This window comes from Camelina sativa, chromosome 6 (assembly GCF_030686135.1).
Source record: "Camelina sativa cultivar CO46 ecotype springtype chromosome 6, ASM3068613v1".
Taxonomy (NCBI): Eukaryota; Viridiplantae; Streptophyta; class Magnoliopsida; order Brassicales; family Brassicaceae; genus Camelina; species Camelina sativa.
The window spans coordinates 1,028,831-1,047,362 of NC_141885.1; the positions used below are offsets into that span (position 1 = coordinate 1,028,831).

General features: G+C 34.5%; 2 protein-coding genes, 1 non-coding gene and 1 pseudogene across 3 annotated transcripts; 3 read left to right on the plus strand and 1 right to left on the minus strand.

The window, feature by feature from the left end:
* Positions 1-73: 73 nt before the first annotated feature.
* LOC104789985 (defensin-like protein 1) lies at positions 74-782 on the plus strand. The gene is made up of 2 exons (XM_010515671.3): positions 74-247; positions 430-782. Exons 1-2 carry the CDS (start codon positions 184-186, stop codon positions 597-599), a joined length of 234 nt encoding a protein of 77 aa, XP_010513973.1. The 5' UTR covers positions 74-183; the 3' UTR covers positions 600-782.
* Positions 783-4,834: 4,052 nt separating this feature from the next.
* On the plus strand, positions 4,835-5,600 carry LOC147942103 (putative defensin-like protein 3; annotated as a pseudogene).
* A 1,650-nt stretch (positions 5,601-7,250) lies between these two features.
* On the plus strand, positions 7,251-8,234 carry LOC109133433 (defensin-like protein 10). Its single transcript, XM_019246547.2, has 2 exons — positions 7,251-7,368; positions 7,810-8,234. Exons 1-2 carry the CDS (start codon positions 7,305-7,307, stop codon positions 7,965-7,967), a joined length of 222 nt encoding a protein of 73 aa, XP_019102092.1. The 5' UTR covers positions 7,251-7,304; the 3' UTR covers positions 7,968-8,234.
* A 5,707-nt stretch (positions 8,235-13,941) lies between these two features.
* Positions 13,942-14,048, minus strand: LOC147942104 (small nucleolar RNA R71). Its single transcript, XR_015560593.1, has one exon. It is a non-coding gene; the product is annotated as a small nucleolar RNA R71 (small nucleolar RNA).
* Between the last annotated feature and the right edge of the window lie 4,484 nt (positions 14,049-18,532).

Here is an 18,532-nt window from a genome sequence, read left to right on the forward strand (position 1 = left end):
TGGAACAAAAAGATATTCGTTTTCTTTTCCTACAAGTTCTATTATTTTGTAAATTAAATAAATGTAATTATCTCGAGCGTTCTTATACCTTTCCATCCCCTTTATATAGTGCCACCTTCCCTCACTGGCACCTTCACCACTTGTTTGATTGTTTCTATATCTCTTGTCTCTCTCTGTCTCAAAATGAAGCTCTCTATGCGTTTGATCTCAGCTGTTCTCCTCATGTTCATGCTATTCGTCGCTACAGGTTCATTACTCATAACCTAATATCTACCTTTTTACATATTCATGCGACTATTTACGTAATTATGTATTTTATTCGTCATTTTGGTCATCGTAATATATTATTATATTTATGGTTGGTCGCAACTTTCTCTTACTTATTCTAAAGCAAAACTCATACTTCTTGTGTATGTTAATATTCTCTAGGGATGGGTCCGGTCACGGTGGAGGCACGAACATGTGAGTCAAAGAGCCATAGGTTCAGGGGTCCATGTGTGAGCAGACACAACTGCGGAAACGTGTGCCACAACGAAGGCTTCTCCGGAGGTAAATGCCGTGGATTCCGTCGTCGTTGCTTCTGCACCAGACATTGCTGATCCATCGATTCTCATAAATCCATCTTCGATCCACCGTCGGCTTCTTCTTTCTTATCTAATCTTTCGTACTGTACCATGTCGTACAGTACATGTGAGCGTGTGGTGTGTTCTAAAATAAGTATCTGGTTTGTGTTTCCGATCTTAATGTAATGTTAAATCGACTAATGGCTTTTTATTTATTAAGGATTTGAATCTATTTTGATCTACAATGTAAATCACATTAATGCGACGAATAAAATCAGATAGGGTACTATCGACTCATAGGAATTAGAGAATCATTAAATAGAATTATTTGCGCTGATGAATATTCCGGAACATTAGTACTATTAACTTAGATTGGTTAATCAAAAAGTATGTCGTTAAATAACAAACCAAGTGAATATTATATGGAATGACGACTTATCTTTCTTACTTAGTGCAAAGTAACAAAATGGAGCGTTAGCTACTTACCACACTTGGCAACAACAACAAAAAAAAGCTACTTACCACACGTGTCTTTGGTGTTGTACTAGAACTAGACACATGTACTGCTTGTAGTAAACGTATTGTTAAATAAAACATAAACGTAGCTGTAGAAAATACTAAAACAAATTATAAAGTGCGTTCATGACACAACTTTTGTTTTTAAAAAAAGAGAGTTGATTTGGTTTGTCTTTGTGAAGTTTAGTAATCGTTCGTTTAGTTATGATAAATGATTTTTAAGTCTGCCGAAAAAGAGGAAAAAAAAAAGTTAACTGTTTGATACCTCGCTATAAGGGCTAAATGCCTACTGTTTTGGTTGGTCAGGTGGGTTTATTTAATTAGGTTCTTGGTTCACCAATGGTTTCGTAAAACCCAAAGGGGAGCTTTGGTAATAAAATGTCAACTTGGATACACTCTCCTAAATGTAATTAGGGAAAACTTCGTAACTTACACAAAACCATATAAAAAACTTGGTGAACGTTTGTTTTCAGTAAGAAAACACTACCGAGGCAGAGCTTTTGATGATTCATCAATGAGACTCTCATTCTTTTTTTCTTTTCACAAGAGTGTCTTTTAGTGATTGAAGCCTAGTTTAACAGGCCAACATTACAAGCCAAAATAACCAAGTCTACAATACAAACCCAATAAACAAAAGCCCAAGAAGATAACCCTTGGATATGGAAAGCTCAAATACAACACATAACACATGGCTATTGGAGAACATGTAGGAAGACATGTGGAAAGACGAAGGAGTAGAAATCTCTGATCTCCGGCAGTTGCTGTGTCGCCGGAAAGCAACTATTCCAGCCAAAATTGCCGGAAAACTGACTGCACGACCGATCTCACTCTTTGCCCAAAGATTTAAAGGCAAGATCCCAGTTTAGGTTGATGAGAATAAGACTCCACTTAGCACAATCTGAAAAACTTCTTCATCTTCGATTAACAGCTTTTCAATCTTCAAGGTTTTTTTTATTTATCTAAAAGCTTCCGCCATTGAACCTGCAAAACAAACAAACTACCTCTATCCAACCAGCATCGGCATATGAATTATACCATCAATTGCTTTAATTGCTTCTAACTCATCCCAAAGAGCCAATCCACAACTCCCAACCAAACATTCTCTCTCTCTAAAAGAGAGAGAGGTACAGAAAATCATGAGACTCTCATTCAAATAGCTTAATTTAATAGTTTTCAGAAGTGTCCATTTTACTCATGCATGAAAATGTCTAAGTCTACATGCACAATATATAACTGCTTCATACTTTTAACTACTAATTTTAATACAACTAAAGTAGTAATTCAGTCAGCCTAGCTATTTCCCAAGTTGAAATTTTCGATGTGATATTTATTTTGATGTCGATTACCCATAAGAGTTTTTCCATTAACATATAGTATAGCTAGTATCAATCATTATGATCAATGTCTGAATTCGAGTAAGTTGTTTTATCTATTGTTTTGTTAAAGCCAAATATTTTTTAGTGAGTAAATAGACTTACGCATGTTGCCTTTATATTGATATATTAGTGTATATTCGTTCTCATTTTCTGTATGAAATTCTTGACATGCTTTTTCTCAAGATGATAATTCCTTTTTGCAAGGTTTTTAAAATCAGGTCGGAAATATAAGTTTGACTGGTACGTAGGTGAACGAGTCCTTTTGGAGTCTGGACTAAGAAAAACGGATTAACTTTGAAAAACTAGCTAGTTCTATATATTTTGTATATCATATATTTTGAAAAGATTACTTTTTTATCCAGTACTAATATTTAGTACTAATATTTTGTAGAATTTCAAAATGAAAGAATTACTCAAATGTTATCCAAAAGTTTATTTATTCCTAATATCTAACAATTTTTTAAAAATTGCTCAAATGTTTAGTGTCTTGGGTGTAATTATAATTTACCCCTTGAATTTAGTTTTTCGATTTTGATTAAAAAATAAAAAAATACACATCAGCAAATTAAAATACACATCATTTTCGATTTTCCACGTCACAACCCGAAAAAAAAAAACTTAATGGCTGAGTTATAGTATTTACGGGAAGACGAAATGACTCGTCGATTCATATGACGGCTGAGTTATAATGTTTTGTGGCTGAGTTATCACAAGAAATAATCTGAAAGCAAACAGTTGATTTATATTACTTGACGGTTGAGTTACAGTATTTACGGGAAAACGAAAGGTCTCGTCGATTAATATGACGGCTGAGTTATAATGCTTGACGCCTGAGTTATTGCACAAAATAAAACAAATGTATTACAATAATACTGCATCGGACAAGTTTTCGCATTGTGCCCAACTTGTTTACATCGAGAGCATGCGTTTAGCTCATGGCTAAACACGTCCAATCCGTAGTCTTCAAGAACAAGCTCCACAAGCTTGTCGTATGTTGTGCCTCCATATATCTGCACAACTATACACCCTCTATCGTCGGTGTTAAATACATCTCTTTGTTTCTTTACCCAATTACCGGAAACAATTAGTATCAGAACTGGATCTATGAAAGAAAATGAAGAACAAGGTGAAGAAGAAGTAGAAGAACAAGGTGAAGAAGAAGGTGAAGAAGAAAGTGAAGAAGAAGTAGAAGAACTAGGTGAATAAGAAGGTAAAAACCATGTAAGAACAAGAGTCGAAGGAACGATGTTTCGTATTTCCGAAGAAGAAAGATGATGACATGGAATGCTGACATGGATGATGCGCCTGACGTGGCAAGTCAGCCATCAAACAAATTATAACTCAGCCTAAATAAAACTCAGCCATCAAACAAATGATAACTCAGTCACAACATGAATAACATTACATTAATTAAAAAGCAAAAAAATGGCAGCCAAATTCAGCCGCTTCATCAACTGAAAATATGTAACTCACCCGTATCGTTTAATAAGTCAGTCATAACTGAATAATATTCTAGTAATTAATATTTTGCTACATTAGTCAGCCGTGAAATGGCCGAGTTGTAGGATAAGTCAGCCTATCACGACTGAGTTATAGTTTTAACCATAACTCAGCCGTAACTACATCTCATAAATCATCCGTTTTCCATAACTCAGCCACGCGAAAAAAATTAATTCAGCCATGTCGTAGTGATAATTCAGCCAAAATTTTGACAACTCAACCATCAAGTGCAACCTCAGCCGTCAGATTTTAATAAGTCAGCCGTAACGCTTGGCTGAGTTATGCTCTAAGTCAGTCGTCCGCTCTTACTCAAATGTTTTTTCCATAAATCAGCTGCAACATACCTATAACTTAGCCGTCGTTACCTCTGTAATGCGTTACGGCTGAGTTATTTAATACACGTCAGCGATTTCTGACGTGGCGTCTGACGTGGTAATGACATTTTTGTAGTTACGTTTTTTCTGGTAACATAAAACAAGGACACGCTGGATAATTTGAAAATACCCAAAATATTCTAGTAATAATTTTTTTGTTGTAGATTCTGATAATATTACGTAAAATGTATAACATATAAGTAAATCTCCTAAAAAATAACCGAACACATAAACATATTGGAAATTTGAAAAAAAAGTTTTTAAAAAAGTTTTAAACTGGGAGGTTTCCTCACGTACCTAATTAATTATGGGTTAGCTAGTTAGTTTAGTTTTTATATATGCTGTACACTGTTTTTATCTCTCAAAGAACATGACTGTCAAATCTGTTTAATTTCTTGATCATTCGGCTTAAATAGTGTTATTGTGCACCTTCTTCTTCCCCAATAGCTCAAAAGAGAACTTTGAGTATATATATCTCCAAACATTTGAATATTTCTCTTTCAAAATGAAGTTTTCTTTGCGTTTAATCTTTAGCCGTTCTCCTATCATTCATGCTCCTCACTTCTACAGGTTCATTATTCATTCTCATGTCAAATATGCATGTACTTATCTACATAACAAATATGCGTCTACGTGTTGTAACTTTTCATTTGGTTATATTCTGTTTTTATATATATATATATATATATATATATATTAACTATAGTAGATTTTATGATGTTACTCAGATTATTCTATGATTATTTATTTGAAGCAATATATACAGTGTCTTGCTTTTTTCTTATTCGACATTTGGTTATATAACTAAGAGAATTGATTATGGTTTATATGATTTTCAGGGATGATTCCGGTCACGGTGGAGGCAAGGATGTGTGGGTCGAGGAGCCAAAATTTCGATGGACCGTGCCTGAGTGAAGACAACGGCGCTAACGTTTGCCGCACCGAAGGTTTCCCCGATGGTAGTTGTGACGGACTCCTCCGGCGTTGTTATTGCCACACACCTTGCTCATGAGTCATGATATTCTCATTACACACATCAAATTAAATCTACTACATATAGGAAAAATAAATCCTGAACTAACCAAAAGTGTTGAAAAAGCGTGAACTTTGTATACGAAGATGAAAAATATTTTCTTTAGGTGTAGTCATATTCTCAGCAAATTGGAATTTGCCTTTCTTTCTGAGTGTAGATCGAGAATTCTTAGTGAATTTTTCGGGTGATTTCGGCCGGATTTGATGTTTTTCTGCATTACAACACTTGTCTTGCCGGTGATCGTGAGACTTCAAACTCTTCGACTTCCCACGTGTCATCAAACATGTTTCTCTACTGCCACATGTCTCTCTGATATACATTGCTCTCGCTTCAATCTTCAGTGAAAAGTTTCCTTAATTGTGCCCTTGAACTCTCGCCTTATTTGACTCATTTACTTAAACTTGTTTATTTTGGTTTTTCTACTTTAGGCTTGTCTTACTTGACTTTATATATATATATTAATAAAACACAGTTGTGAAAAAAAAAGTTTTTGTAATAGAAATTTATAAGCACATTATGCTTTAAATGGATTTGAGTAGATTTAAAAGTGTAAAATAGAAGGATTTAAATCCAAAGATAAAAAATGTGATTTCTATATCCATATAGAATTGTAAATAATGAAAATAAAAACATATGGATTTTGAAATAACCTTTTTTATCTTTGGATTTGAATCCTTTTATTTTACACTTTTAAATCCACTCAAAACACATTGTGGATTTTGAAATCCAAAAACAAATAATTAAATGAATAATATGATATTTTGACAAGTATTTGTAAATCATGTAACCAATAACACAAAAGTTTGAAATCCAATAACACATTCAAATCCATTTAAAACATAATGTGGATTTTGAAATCCAAAAATAGATCATTAAATGAATAACATGATATTTTGACAAGTATTTGTAAATCATATAACCAATACCACATAATTTTGATAAGTATTTTAAAATCAATAATTGAATAACACATGATTTTTGTTTGGATTTCCAAATCCATTAAAATCAAAGAACCAATATATCCACCTAAGTAATACATCCTCCATTTTCCATATAAAAAGATTTGGAGGGTTGGTTTAATCATAAATCAATATCTCATTATGTAGCTTTTAAATAAATAGGAACGTTTTGTGCAATGGGGGACCTTACTATCGTAAAGTGTGTCCTTAGACCGAAAGCCTGGCCATCATTCCCTTATGAATCAGGTGAAATCCGAAGGTTGTTGGTATGTTTTGTGCAATGGGGTTTTGAATTAGAATCTGCGAAAACTAATAGAGAACCTCATCTCATCGCTTGCAGTGTCACAAGTGACTGTAGGCTTCAATCTTATGTAGCTTCTGGGTTTTCTAATTGGATGCATCATGTTTTTGAAAATGAGAGAGTTGTATCCTCTGTCTAGTTTCGCTTAGCAGGAATTTGTTGGTATAGTAATTATTGGTTATTTTGACAAACCATGTTCAGACAAATGGTTTTGTTCAGTCTAGTTCAGCATATAGGTTTCAGGGGGAAGGTTTTTTGTGAAGGAGTCTGTTATGGCTTGTCTGTAATCACTTGATGTTTCAAACCACATATCTAATATAATCGTCGAGTTGACCACAAAATAAAAAGTAAAAAATAAATAGGAACGTTTTATGATCAATTGATCATTACCGATATTGGGCTTTGCTAGCAATTATGCATTCTTCTACGTTTATAATCATATTTCTCTAGTGTTATAAACTTAATACTTATAAATAATTTGATTATTAAATTGACTGGTCAACCCTTAATTAGGACTGTACCTTTGGGTAAAAGTTTAACTGGTTCACGTTTAGTTTCTATTTTTGGTACGGCCATAAACTACGATTCCTTTTACCAACAAAAGAATTCATTCCCTTTATATAGTGCCATCGTCTTCTTCTTCTTGATCCTCTCAAATCTTATTAGCTTTGTCTCTTTAAAAATGAAGCTCTCTCTGCGTTTGGTCTCAGCCCTTCTCCTCTCGTTCATGCTCCTCTTTGCAACAGGTTCATAATTATAAACATTATGTCATTTGATATATACTTGTGGGTAATATGCATGCATCCACTTAACAAAAAAAAAAATATGCATGCAACAAAGAAATGAAATACTCAATTCTATGTCACTATGTGGCCTGGCCTAACATATCTTATGGCCGTCTCTGGGACTAATAATATTATGCATATACAAATATGAGCATGAAGAATGATCCACATATATATTTAACCCATGCATGTTTCTCTAATAATTTTATGCATATACCTATATGAGCATGAAGAATGATCCACATATATATTTAACCCATGCATGTTTCTCTAATTTTAATTAGTTTAACCCATGCATGTTTCTAGTGGGTAATATGCATGCAACAAAGAAACTTATAAGTTTCGATTATAGTAAAATAAAAGATGTGCATGGTTCTTAATTATGGTGGGTATGTGATTTAGGAATGGGTCCTGTGGAAGCAAGAACATGCGAGTCACCAAGTAGCAAATTCCAAGGAGTTTGTCTCAACTCACAGACCTGTGCCAAAGCTTGCCCCAGCGAAGGTTTTACAAGCGGTCGATGCAATAGTCTCCGTTGCTACTGCTCCAAAGCTTGCTAATTCACCAATTAATCATTTATCGAAAAATGAACATTTAAATTTATACTCTCTTTTATCGTTTTCTAGTTTCGACAGAAATATAATAATCTTGAAAGGCACTTTTTGTTATGTGTTTTTTTTTTGTATATATAATAATGTTGTTTGTTTTTTGTGTTAAGAATTTAAGTGTTTATGTATTGTCTTTAAATTTTTTTATTTATATTTAGATCATCCGCCATGTAAAATACACGATTCATTAATTACATATATAACACTCCTACTTAATTACGTATACTACAAATAATTAACTTATCCTACAAAACATCATTCTGAAAACGTATCCTTCTCTGAAAACTAATAATTATTGAAAAATAATTAGAAAACATAAAACTATCAAAATAGATCGATCGCTTATATATCATTTATATCATTTAATAAAAAAAATAGTTTAATATGTAAATGAATACTATTTTTAAAGTGTAAGGACCTAAAATATAGTAGATATATATATATATATATATATATATATATAGTAGACATATATATATATATATATATATATATATCTTGTTAGAATGTTTTATATCTTAAAGTTATTTAACATAAAGTATTTTGATACGTAGTGTTTTAATTAATAAAATAAAAAGAACAAATATATTTCTCAGATATATTTTTATATAATAATATAATTAGATGAAAATCTTAATTGTGTATTTGAATTTAAGATAGTTCTTAAATTAAATATAAGATAAGGTTTATCATAAATTTATTTGATCTTAGTTTTCTTTTTTTAATGAAAACAAAGCCAATAAAAAAGAGAAAAAAATATAGTTAAATATGTAAATGAACACTAATTTAAAAGCACAAGGCAATAGAATCTACTTGAATTAGAAGAATATCTTAAGATAATATAATAATAATTTCATACGATTTATGTTTATTAAAATACATTTATACATTATAGAACTATATGACATATATTGGAATGCTTTCTATCTTGAAGCTACTTTTAGCATAAGAGAATCTGAGTTTTTAAATTAATCTATTACCTTTAAATGATAAAATATGTTTCTTAGATATTTTCTGAATATAATAACATAATTTAATCAAATGAAATAGATAATGGTGAATTCAAAGTTTATTTTTCTTAGAAAACACATGTCAAAAGGAAGGATATGATAGGTTAATTTCTAAGAGTTGATTTTTAGAAACAAATTTAAAATAATAAGTAAGATAATGGTGAATTAAAAGACTTAATAATATATAGTGCCACCAACAACACTTCTTCTTCCTACACAAGATTTAATTATTTTTAACGATCTCTCTAAAATATTCATACTCTTTCTCTCTCCAAAAATGAGGCTCTCTAACCGTATTCTTTCAGCTTTTCTTCTGATCTCTTATCCTTTTTGCTGCCACTACATGTTCAACACTCATGTCACGTTGTAGTATCTAAATTATCATACATACAAATATATGAATTTAGTTGTTATATCATAATTAGTTTACATTTTTGTTATAGACATTAATTACTCTTAAATAATTGCTATGTGATTGTTGGAGAATATACATATAGATCTTGAATTACAAACACTCTTTGTTAAATTTGTGTTCCTTAATTATCTTCTATTTTCGGATTTCTCTGTTCTTGAAAATAACTAAAAATAATATAAAATTACTATAGAATGATTTAAATAGTCATAAACATTAAAATATTTGTTTTTGTTTAATTTTAATCAATGTTATAGTCAAAATAAAAGCATATATAGATGCTTTCTTAGACTAACTGATGTCTCTCTATTTACAATTTCTTAGGCATCTTTTTAGTCATGTTTTGTATTATTCAGAGTCTGTCCTTTGCATTTTTAGGTCCTTAAGCTTAGATATTTGCATGTAGGTTGTTTAGGGTGTTGCAGTGCTGCATTGTTGCATTTTGGATGAAAACAGATGCCTTAGAGCTTAAAAAAAGCAAAAAAGAGGATGGACAAGTTTCAACTATTGCCAAGAAGGAGGAAAGGAGCAGAAGAGGAGTAATTTGAGCCTTAACCCAAAGGTGTGATCGTGCAGAAGAACAGCCCAATGCTTCAACCCAAACTAGTGAAGCTGAGCACAAGACAAACCACCTAAAGCCCAACCCAAAGAGGAGCTCGACCCTAGCCTCGTGTAGACGCCTCAGATAACAGCTGGTGCGGCTATGTCAAATGGTTTTCCATATATAAACCTCTCTTAACCCATTTTCGAGAGAGAATTTGGAGAGTGAGCGAGAGCCAACATACACGATCAGAGAGCCGATTTTACATTTCAAAAAGCTTTCTTAGGATTTCTTAATTTCTGTGCATTTCTTTTACTTTTTGATTAGGTATTACATTTTGCCTCTTTTCAATACTTCGATTACTTTCTATAACGCCCTGACCGCGACCTCTCAGTGGGCCCAATGTCCACTCCCAGTCAATGGACCACTTTCCTTAATGGAGCTCACGTCCTCTCACTAGGCCCGTGATCCATATCCGATGGTCGGTTTTTTACGTCCGAAAGACTTTAAAGACTTGTTACCTGATAACATCATTACTTCACCCATTTTAGCTATAGTTTTAGTATGCATTTAGGAAGAGTTTAGTATGATTTTAAGGCTTTAATGTCTATTATCAAGTATTTTAGGTTTCAAGAAGGTTTTACAGGTTTTATAGTTACAGTAAAACTTCCATAAATTAATAAGGTCGGGACCATGGAATTTTATTAATTTATAGAGATTTTTATTAATTTATTGATAAATGAATATTTTATTAAATTATGAAGAGATTTTCTTATTTTCATAATTTTGAAAATTTTATATTACAAAATAAGATACTTTTGTTATTATTCACATTTTAGAAGAATTTTCTTAATTTATAACCTTGGCTGAATGTCAATTGTTTACTAGATTATCTAGGTAAAAATAATAAATGTGAAAAGTTTAGAGTTTATAAGAAATAGTACTATCCTTCATGGTAAAAATGAAGTCGAAGAAGATATTGCGATACCTTTAGAACTAGCTACTAAAGAAGCAGTTATCGAATCTAAGTTTCTCCACAATTTTTGGATACGATTTTAGAAGCCAACAAAGAAAAAGATTAGGGATGAGCTCTAACAATAATGCAAATTAAATAATATCCAAACAACAATAGAGTCATATTTCATTATATTTTTTAGATATATATATATATATATATATATTAGTTTATTTGATAATTAATTTATGATATCGATGGATCATATTTTTACATAGGATTTTCAAAAAAATTATTATCGTATTATTTTATCAAAATGTGTTATTTTTTACACTGGTCCAACTTGAGACCGAAAGAATTTATTAATTTATAGCAAGTATTAATTTTAAGAGTATAAATTTATAGAGGTTCTACTAGCAAAAAGGACCAAAAGACAAGAAAAATACGTTTCAGGACAGATTCACATCTTTACCTTACGGGCCACTTTTGAAGTATTTTACGAACTCAAATTTTGACGAGTTTGGTGTCTATAGAAAGCTGAAAGAGTCAGCTTTCTCCTCGAAGTGACATCAAGTCAATCCGGTTACTCGTCAGGAAGTTATGCCCGATTTACCGAGACGTGTTATAAACCAACAAGAAGATAAGTTTGAAGTCAAATGGGCTTTAATGACGACCCGATTAGCAACCATCACGGCGGCCCGGCCCGGAGGAGTCCCGAAGGTCCAGAACCTTCTTCAGCCCCCCTTGTCGTTCATTCAATAAGAAAAGATGTTTTTACCCTTACAAAACCCTAAGCCTTCAAAAACTCTATAAATACTCTTCTAAACCTAGGGTTTAATGTGTGCTCTTCAGTGCCTTCAAAGTGCCTTCACCATGCCTCCAAAGAACCTATGACCAGAGGAGCAGCCGACAACCAGAACCCTCTCTCGTCCCTCTTGATATATCATAGTTTTTGTGGTTTTTAACCATGATATAAGGAGTCTATTAGAGTCTTTTGATTTGTTTTCTAGGATGTTTTTGAGTCTTTACAGGTTTTCTAGGATTTTGGCACGAATGGAACAAAATGAATCAATTTGGATCATTTTGGAGCATTTAACCGGAGGAAATCAATTTGGATTCTGATCCTATGAAGAGCTTCGACCGACACCAAAGGAGCATCGGTCGACACCAAGCTGATCCGACACAAGACTCCAAAATTGGAAGTTTTACAAAAGTTGCCGAAGTTTTCCATATTTGCATCATTGGTCCCTGAAGTGTTTTAGGACATACTGTATATATAGTGTTTTTAGGTTTTGTAAACCCTTAAGTTTTATTATAGCAAGATTTATTTTTCTGCAATCATGTGAGATTTTGAGAGCTTTTTGAAAGAGAGATCTGAACTGCTTTGAGAGAAGAATTCCCAAACTCCTTCCTTAATCTTTTAATCTCAATTGCTTATTATTCAGAATTATGTTTTGTTCTTCATTGAATATGTCTGAGTAGTTTGCTTGTTAGGTTCATGGTTTTTCACAGGATTTTATGATTTATTAGATATGTTTATTTAGGATTCATTATTTTTCTAGATCTTCATCATAGGTTGTTCTTCTTATTAATCCTTGATTGGCCATCTAGAATTAATAACCTAGGAAAATAAATTGATATGAGAATATAATTGATTTTCCTGATAATTTTTTTTGATGAGCAAAATTAGTTCTTGCAAAGAGATTTGATTTAGTAATTTTGTGAACAATCTAAACCTGTTTTTAAAGCTGATTTTTAACCTAGAATTTTGCAAAGAGATTTGGAGTTTCTGGTTTTAATTTAGATAATATTTGCAGTGAGAACTGATTTATTTTACAAAAGTGTTTAGAGTTCTAGACCTGATTTTAATTGCTTGAATCCTATTTAATTATTGATTTAATATTTTGTAATTTCCTGAGAAATTCCTTGGACCTAGCTTTTTGATCATCTGAATTTACAACACTTTTATTTATTTTTTTGCATTGCTTTTCTAAATTTAAATCAACTTGTTTAGCTTAATTATAAAACTCTATAATTTATTGTGTAGACTTGAGTCCTTGTAGAATTCGATCCCTAAGTACTACAATTGATCTCTTAATTTGAGAGAGTAACTCAGGATTAAATTTGAGCATATCAAATTTTGGCGCCGTTGATAGGGAATCTTAGATCTACCATTAGATTTGAGTTTTTGATTTTTGTCTAAGTTTTTATTTTTATTTTCTACTTACACACTTTTGTTTTTCTTCTCTTCTGTGTTTAGGGTGCATGCCTCCTAGACCTCACACCAGGAGCAAACCCACTGGTCCAGTTGTGAAACTTACGAACCAGGAGTTGGGACAACTAGAGCGTGAAAACACGAAAGCAGACAAATCTTTGAAGATGGTTAACACAATCATTCTAAGAGTTGATGAAGCTGGTGTTTTGAGAGATCAAGAGGGCCACTTGCGCAATGAGCAGGGCCAAAAGCTGGATGCGGAAGGCAACATAATTTCTAAATTCGTTGTCCCTGCTGAACAGAACCTTGGTGTCGATCGACGCCAACAAGAGGGTATCGATCGACACCCCCTTCCTGCAGACGGACGTGGAGCTGCAAACCACGTAATAACCCGGTTCGAAGACATGAGCACAACCGAGCCTTGATCAGGACCATTGCTGACTACAACCGGGATGATATTGTGTATGAGAACCGGTCTGCTATTGTTCCACCCCCATTCCAGAGGAATGACTTTGAGCTGAAGATTGCTTACTTTCAGCTAGTTGGGCAGAGACCTTTCTCAAACCTGCCCAATGAGAGGCCTTTGGACCACATTGAGCATTTTGAGGATCTTGTGACCAATATAAAGGCTAATGGAGTGACTCAGGATTACATCTACTGCAAACTTTTTCCTTACTCACTTGCAGGAGAGGCATCTCAGTGGTTGAAGCAGTTGCCAACTGGATCTTTGACGAATTGGTGTGACATCAAGGTGGCCTTCCTTAACTACTTCTATGATGATACCATGTTAGATGAGTTGAGAGTAAAGCTATCCTATTTCAAGCAAAGACCAGATGAAGCTTTCAAAGCAGCTTGGGTGAGATTTAAAGCTTATCAGAGAGATTGCCCACACCATGGCTTCTCAAGGGTTCAATTGCTAAGTATCTTTTTCAGAGGATGTGACTGGGAGTATCAGCTAGCTTTGGATGCTGCAAGCCATGGGAACTTCAAAACAAGATTTCCAGAAGATGCTGAAGCTTTGATTGAGAATTTGGCCTCCAACAATAGTACTATGAGAGCTGATGCTGAAAAGAAGAGATTTCATGGAGGATTTGATGCAAACCAGTTAGCTTAAGTCAATGCTAAGCTTGATTCAGTTCATAATCTTCATGTGGGTAAAAAGTCAGTTCATTTTGCTGCTGAAGTTGAGACATTTGAGCAACAACCTAAGATAGGGAATGAAGAAGCAGATGTCAACTATGTATATGGGAATCATGGACAGAGATTCTGTAATCAGCAAGGCAACATGCCTTACAGTGGAAATTCTTCAGGCTACACTTCCAAGCCAGAGTATCAACAACAGCAACAGGGCAATGGGTAAACAATGACTTATGGCAATAACTCATATCAGTCCCCTCCTCCAAAAACAGCTGAAAGTAGTAAGATGGAAGCAATGTTTGAGCAGATTTTTCAAGGTTAGGACCAGATGACAGTGACTTTCAATGGGAAGCTTGACAATGTCTACACTGAAGCTTTGAACATTCATGTCAAGAAGCTGGAGAATCAGGTTGCACAAACAGTGGGATCTGTCAAAAGGCAAGAGGGATTTCTCCCTGGGAGAACTGAGTCAAATCCCAAACATTCTTGTAATGCCATATCAGTGAGGGGTGAATATGAAGGTGAAATCACTTCTGCAGAACAAGGTGAGCAATCGACGGAGAATTCGACTTCAGACGATGGTGTCGGTCGACACTCATCTCACACAAAACCTGAAATTACAAAATCTCCGGTTCCAGCAGCTGTTGAGAGGGTGTATAAGTCTACAGTCCCTTTTCCAAAGCCACGAATGTCCAAGCAGGAGCTTGAGGAAGCTAAATGTAAGGCTATGATTGACAAGGTGATAATTGAGATGCCTTTGATTGATGCAGTCAAGTTTTCTCCTGGGATTAAGCGGTATGTGAAGAAGATGTTCACTAATGGTTTCAGTCCTGAGGAAGGAGCTTTGCTAACCAAGGATGTCAGCTCAATTCTGTTGAATCAGCCTCCACAAAGAAGGAAAGAGAGGAAAGAGAAAGTGGTTGTCTTTGATCCAGAGTAGGATTGCAAAGAAGTTACCAGATCCTGGAAGTTTTGTGTTAGATTGTTCTATCTCCAGAGGAAGGTTTGCTCACTCACTTTGTGATCTTGGATCTAGCATCAAATTGATGCCACATTCTGTTGCTCTAAGACTTGGGATGAGAGATTTTAAGCCAACTCAGATATCTATTATATTAGCTGATCGATCCCAAAGAATTCCTGAAGGTGTTTTAGAGGATATTCTAATTAAGGTTGGAAACTTCATGATTCTCACTGACTTTGTGGTGTTAAAGTATGAAAAAGAGCCTAGTGATCCTCTCATCTTAGGACGATCTTTCTTGGCAACAGCTGGTGCCATCAAAGATGTGAAGAAGGGACACATAACACGGAATGTGGAAGGTTTAAGTATGAAATTTGAGATGGATAAGCTGAGGAGAGCTCCTACTATTGATGGACAAACTTTTTCTGTTGAGGAAGTTCCTACGACACGGTTATCACTATTCGATTTCCCCATCAAGTTTATCAAGAAAATTTTCATGTGTCTACACAACAGAAAGCTGAAGAAGAAAGGATGCTGAACCTGATAAGTCAGTTAGAAGATCTTCAAGATGAGACTATGAGGATGCTACATGAGAAGCTAGACAAAGCCCAATTTGACATTTCGGGAAAAATGGATGACATTGCTGTTAAAGTTAGAAGCATAGAGGAGAAAAGATCTAAAGATGCTGAAGCCATGTAGAAGAAGCTCCACTGTCTTGGAGAAGAAGAAAATCAGCATTCAAAGGAGATAAGAGAAAACGCTAAGGAGATTAGCGATTGCAACATGAAGATTAACACTTTGGAGAGCCATTGCTATGATAATTCCAAAGCCATTCTTAACAAGACCCTAGACCTATGCAACCATACGGAGAAGTATGAATAAAGAGTCAAGAAAACCGAAATCAAAGTGGAAAAAATTGGTAACCGATTTGATACCTTGGGAGACACTCTACCCAAAGAGTTCACTAGTCTTCTTGTCCCATAAACTTTAGTCTAATATTGGAGCTAAGCAAGTTATTATTGGAAAGAGAATCAAGTCTCTTAAAGAGAATCTAGAGAGCTCAGTCTCATGTGTTGCCGGACACACCAAAAAAGAAAATCCGATCGATGGAGAAGAAGAAGAAAGAAAACAAGAAATCCTTGTCGAAAAAGGAAAACATTTGTGTCTCTTTTTTTGAAAAAGGAAACTTGGGCCTTATAAAAATACGAGAGAAATCTACTCCTCCTCCAAAACATCTTGACGTGAAGGAAGCTCCCCTAGAAGCTGAAGAACCTAAAAAATATTTTTTGAGAGAAAAGCTACGAGTTTCGATGGAGACCAATGCAAGAGATCTCTAGAGAAGAAGAAGTTCCGATCCTTAACATGGATTATTTTGCTGTAACAACCCTTGAAGCCTCACCACCACGGGACCTAGAGTGTCTAAAAGAAGGAGAAATTACTGAGGAATAAGAGGAGTATGAAATCGATTATGAAGAGGAGCCCGTTGGAGATGATGGAGCCGATTTTTCTAGCCCTCGACAAGAAGAACTAGAAGCAGAGCCGATCGTAGGAGAAGGAGGGGAGCACCAAACCGCCGAGTTTGTAGAGATTCAAACAGTCTCGAGATATGAGCCCCCAAGACTATTGTTTGGGTGTCATTAAATATTACAGGGTATATAATTATTATTAAAAAATTGGGTCGGGTTGTTTCAGTTTGGTAGCAGAGCCCTTATTGTTCTAGGGCGGGTTAATGGATGATTTAGAGCGGTTTATGGAATTTAATTGGTTGAATGATTTTTCCTGGTGCTTGGTGCATGATGTTATGAGACTGTTGGTTGTGTGTTGAAAACTGATTATGAGTAGTGAGTCATTTCCTAGTATCATCCACTTCGAACTTTAAATGAGATTCAACAATAAGTTCTTTATTGCGTTGTGTTGTTGTTAAGAGTTCTTAGTTTCTGTTCGGGGAAGTGCAGGTGACTAATGGAAAGTTGTTAGAAAGTAGTGAATCACGCTGGTATCAGAAAATACTGTTAACGGTGATTTATGGAATTGGATGTTTTAGAGTGTGGCTTAGGAATGGCCAGACGGTGGTGATATTCCGGAAGATAATATGGTGGTTGGTATGACATTGCAATATTGTACATGGATCACAGGAGGTGATCTTATTTGAGCAAATGCTTATACACATTATGAACGTTTGTTGTAAAGGCAGGGAGTCCTGAACAAATCATGAGGAGATTGGGGTTATACTGAGGGGACGGGGGGTTCCATAGATACCGATAACTTGAGGGGTTGCGCCCCCGAGAGTGGCAGAGGACATGGGGGTTCTCCTTGTACCAAGATCTCGAGGGTAATGACCCAAGGATAAGACGGTATGGCTCAAAGACGAGAGTCTAAGAGTGAGATCAGTATGGCTCGAAGACAGCGGGTGTAAGAGAGATCGGTATGGCTTGAAGGTTGCAACCTAAGAGTAGATGAGTTGGGGACAAAAGTGTCAAGGACGTGGGGATAATCATAGTAATCAGATGCGGGTTTTGGAGATTGATGGGGGTTCAATCTTTGATTTCATCTTTGGTCTTGACCGGGTGGGTCAGGATTGTGATGGTTGGGAGCCAAAGGTGGGCTGACAAGTAGGGTCAGGTTGTGGTGCGTTCTGTTGTGACGGTGGTTTGAGGCGTTTGGCCGATATATTGCGGTGGTTTTAGATTCAAGGACAAATCTATTATTATAGGTAGAGAATTGTAACGCCCTCTCTCGAAAATATGAAATATTGGAGTTTATATCGGGAAATAGAGTGAATTCTTTCTAATTTCTGATTGGTTTACTAAGCTAATTGATATCCTCAAATTAAACCCTAGAGCTACTCTCTCAATTTAAGAGGTCACTGTAATACTTAGGGGTTGAATTCCACAAGGATTCAAGACTACACAATAAATTATAGAGTTTTATGATTACACTAAACAGAATATTTTGAATTAAAATAAATAATGCAAAATATTAAATAAAAACTGTGTAAATTCAGATGATCAAAAAGCTAGGTCCAGGGAATTTCTCAGGAAATTATGAAATATTAAATCAATAAATTAATTAGGATTCAAGCAAATAAGATCAGATCTAGAACTCTAAACACTTTTGTAAAATAAATCAGTGCTCACTGCAAATATTATCTAAATTTAAAACCAGAAAATCCAAATCTCTTTGTAAAATTCTAGGTTAAAATCAGCTTTAAAAACATGTTTAGATAAGTTCACAAAATTACTAAATCAAATCTCTTTGCAAGAAGTAATTTTGCTCATCAAAAAGTTTT

What these genes read in the sequence shown, in the direction of transcription:
- LOC109133433 (XM_019246547.2), top strand. Translation starts at nt 7,305, where the DNA reads ATGAAGCTCTCTCTGCGTTTGGTCTCAGCCCTTCTCCTCTCGTTCATG. An exon ending in CATGCTCCTCTTTGCAACAG is followed by an intron (nt 7,369 to 7,809) that starts GTTCATAATTAT and finishes TATGTGATTTAG; the next exon opens with GAATGGGTCCTGTGGAAGCA.
- LOC104789985 (XM_010515671.3), top strand. Translation starts at nt 184, where the DNA reads ATGAAGCTCTCTATGCGTTTGATCTCAGCTGTTCTCCTCATGTTCATG. An exon ending in CATGCTATTCGTCGCTACAG is followed by an intron (nt 248 to 429) that starts GTTCATTACTCA and finishes AATATTCTCTAG; the next exon opens with GGATGGGTCCGGTCACGGTG.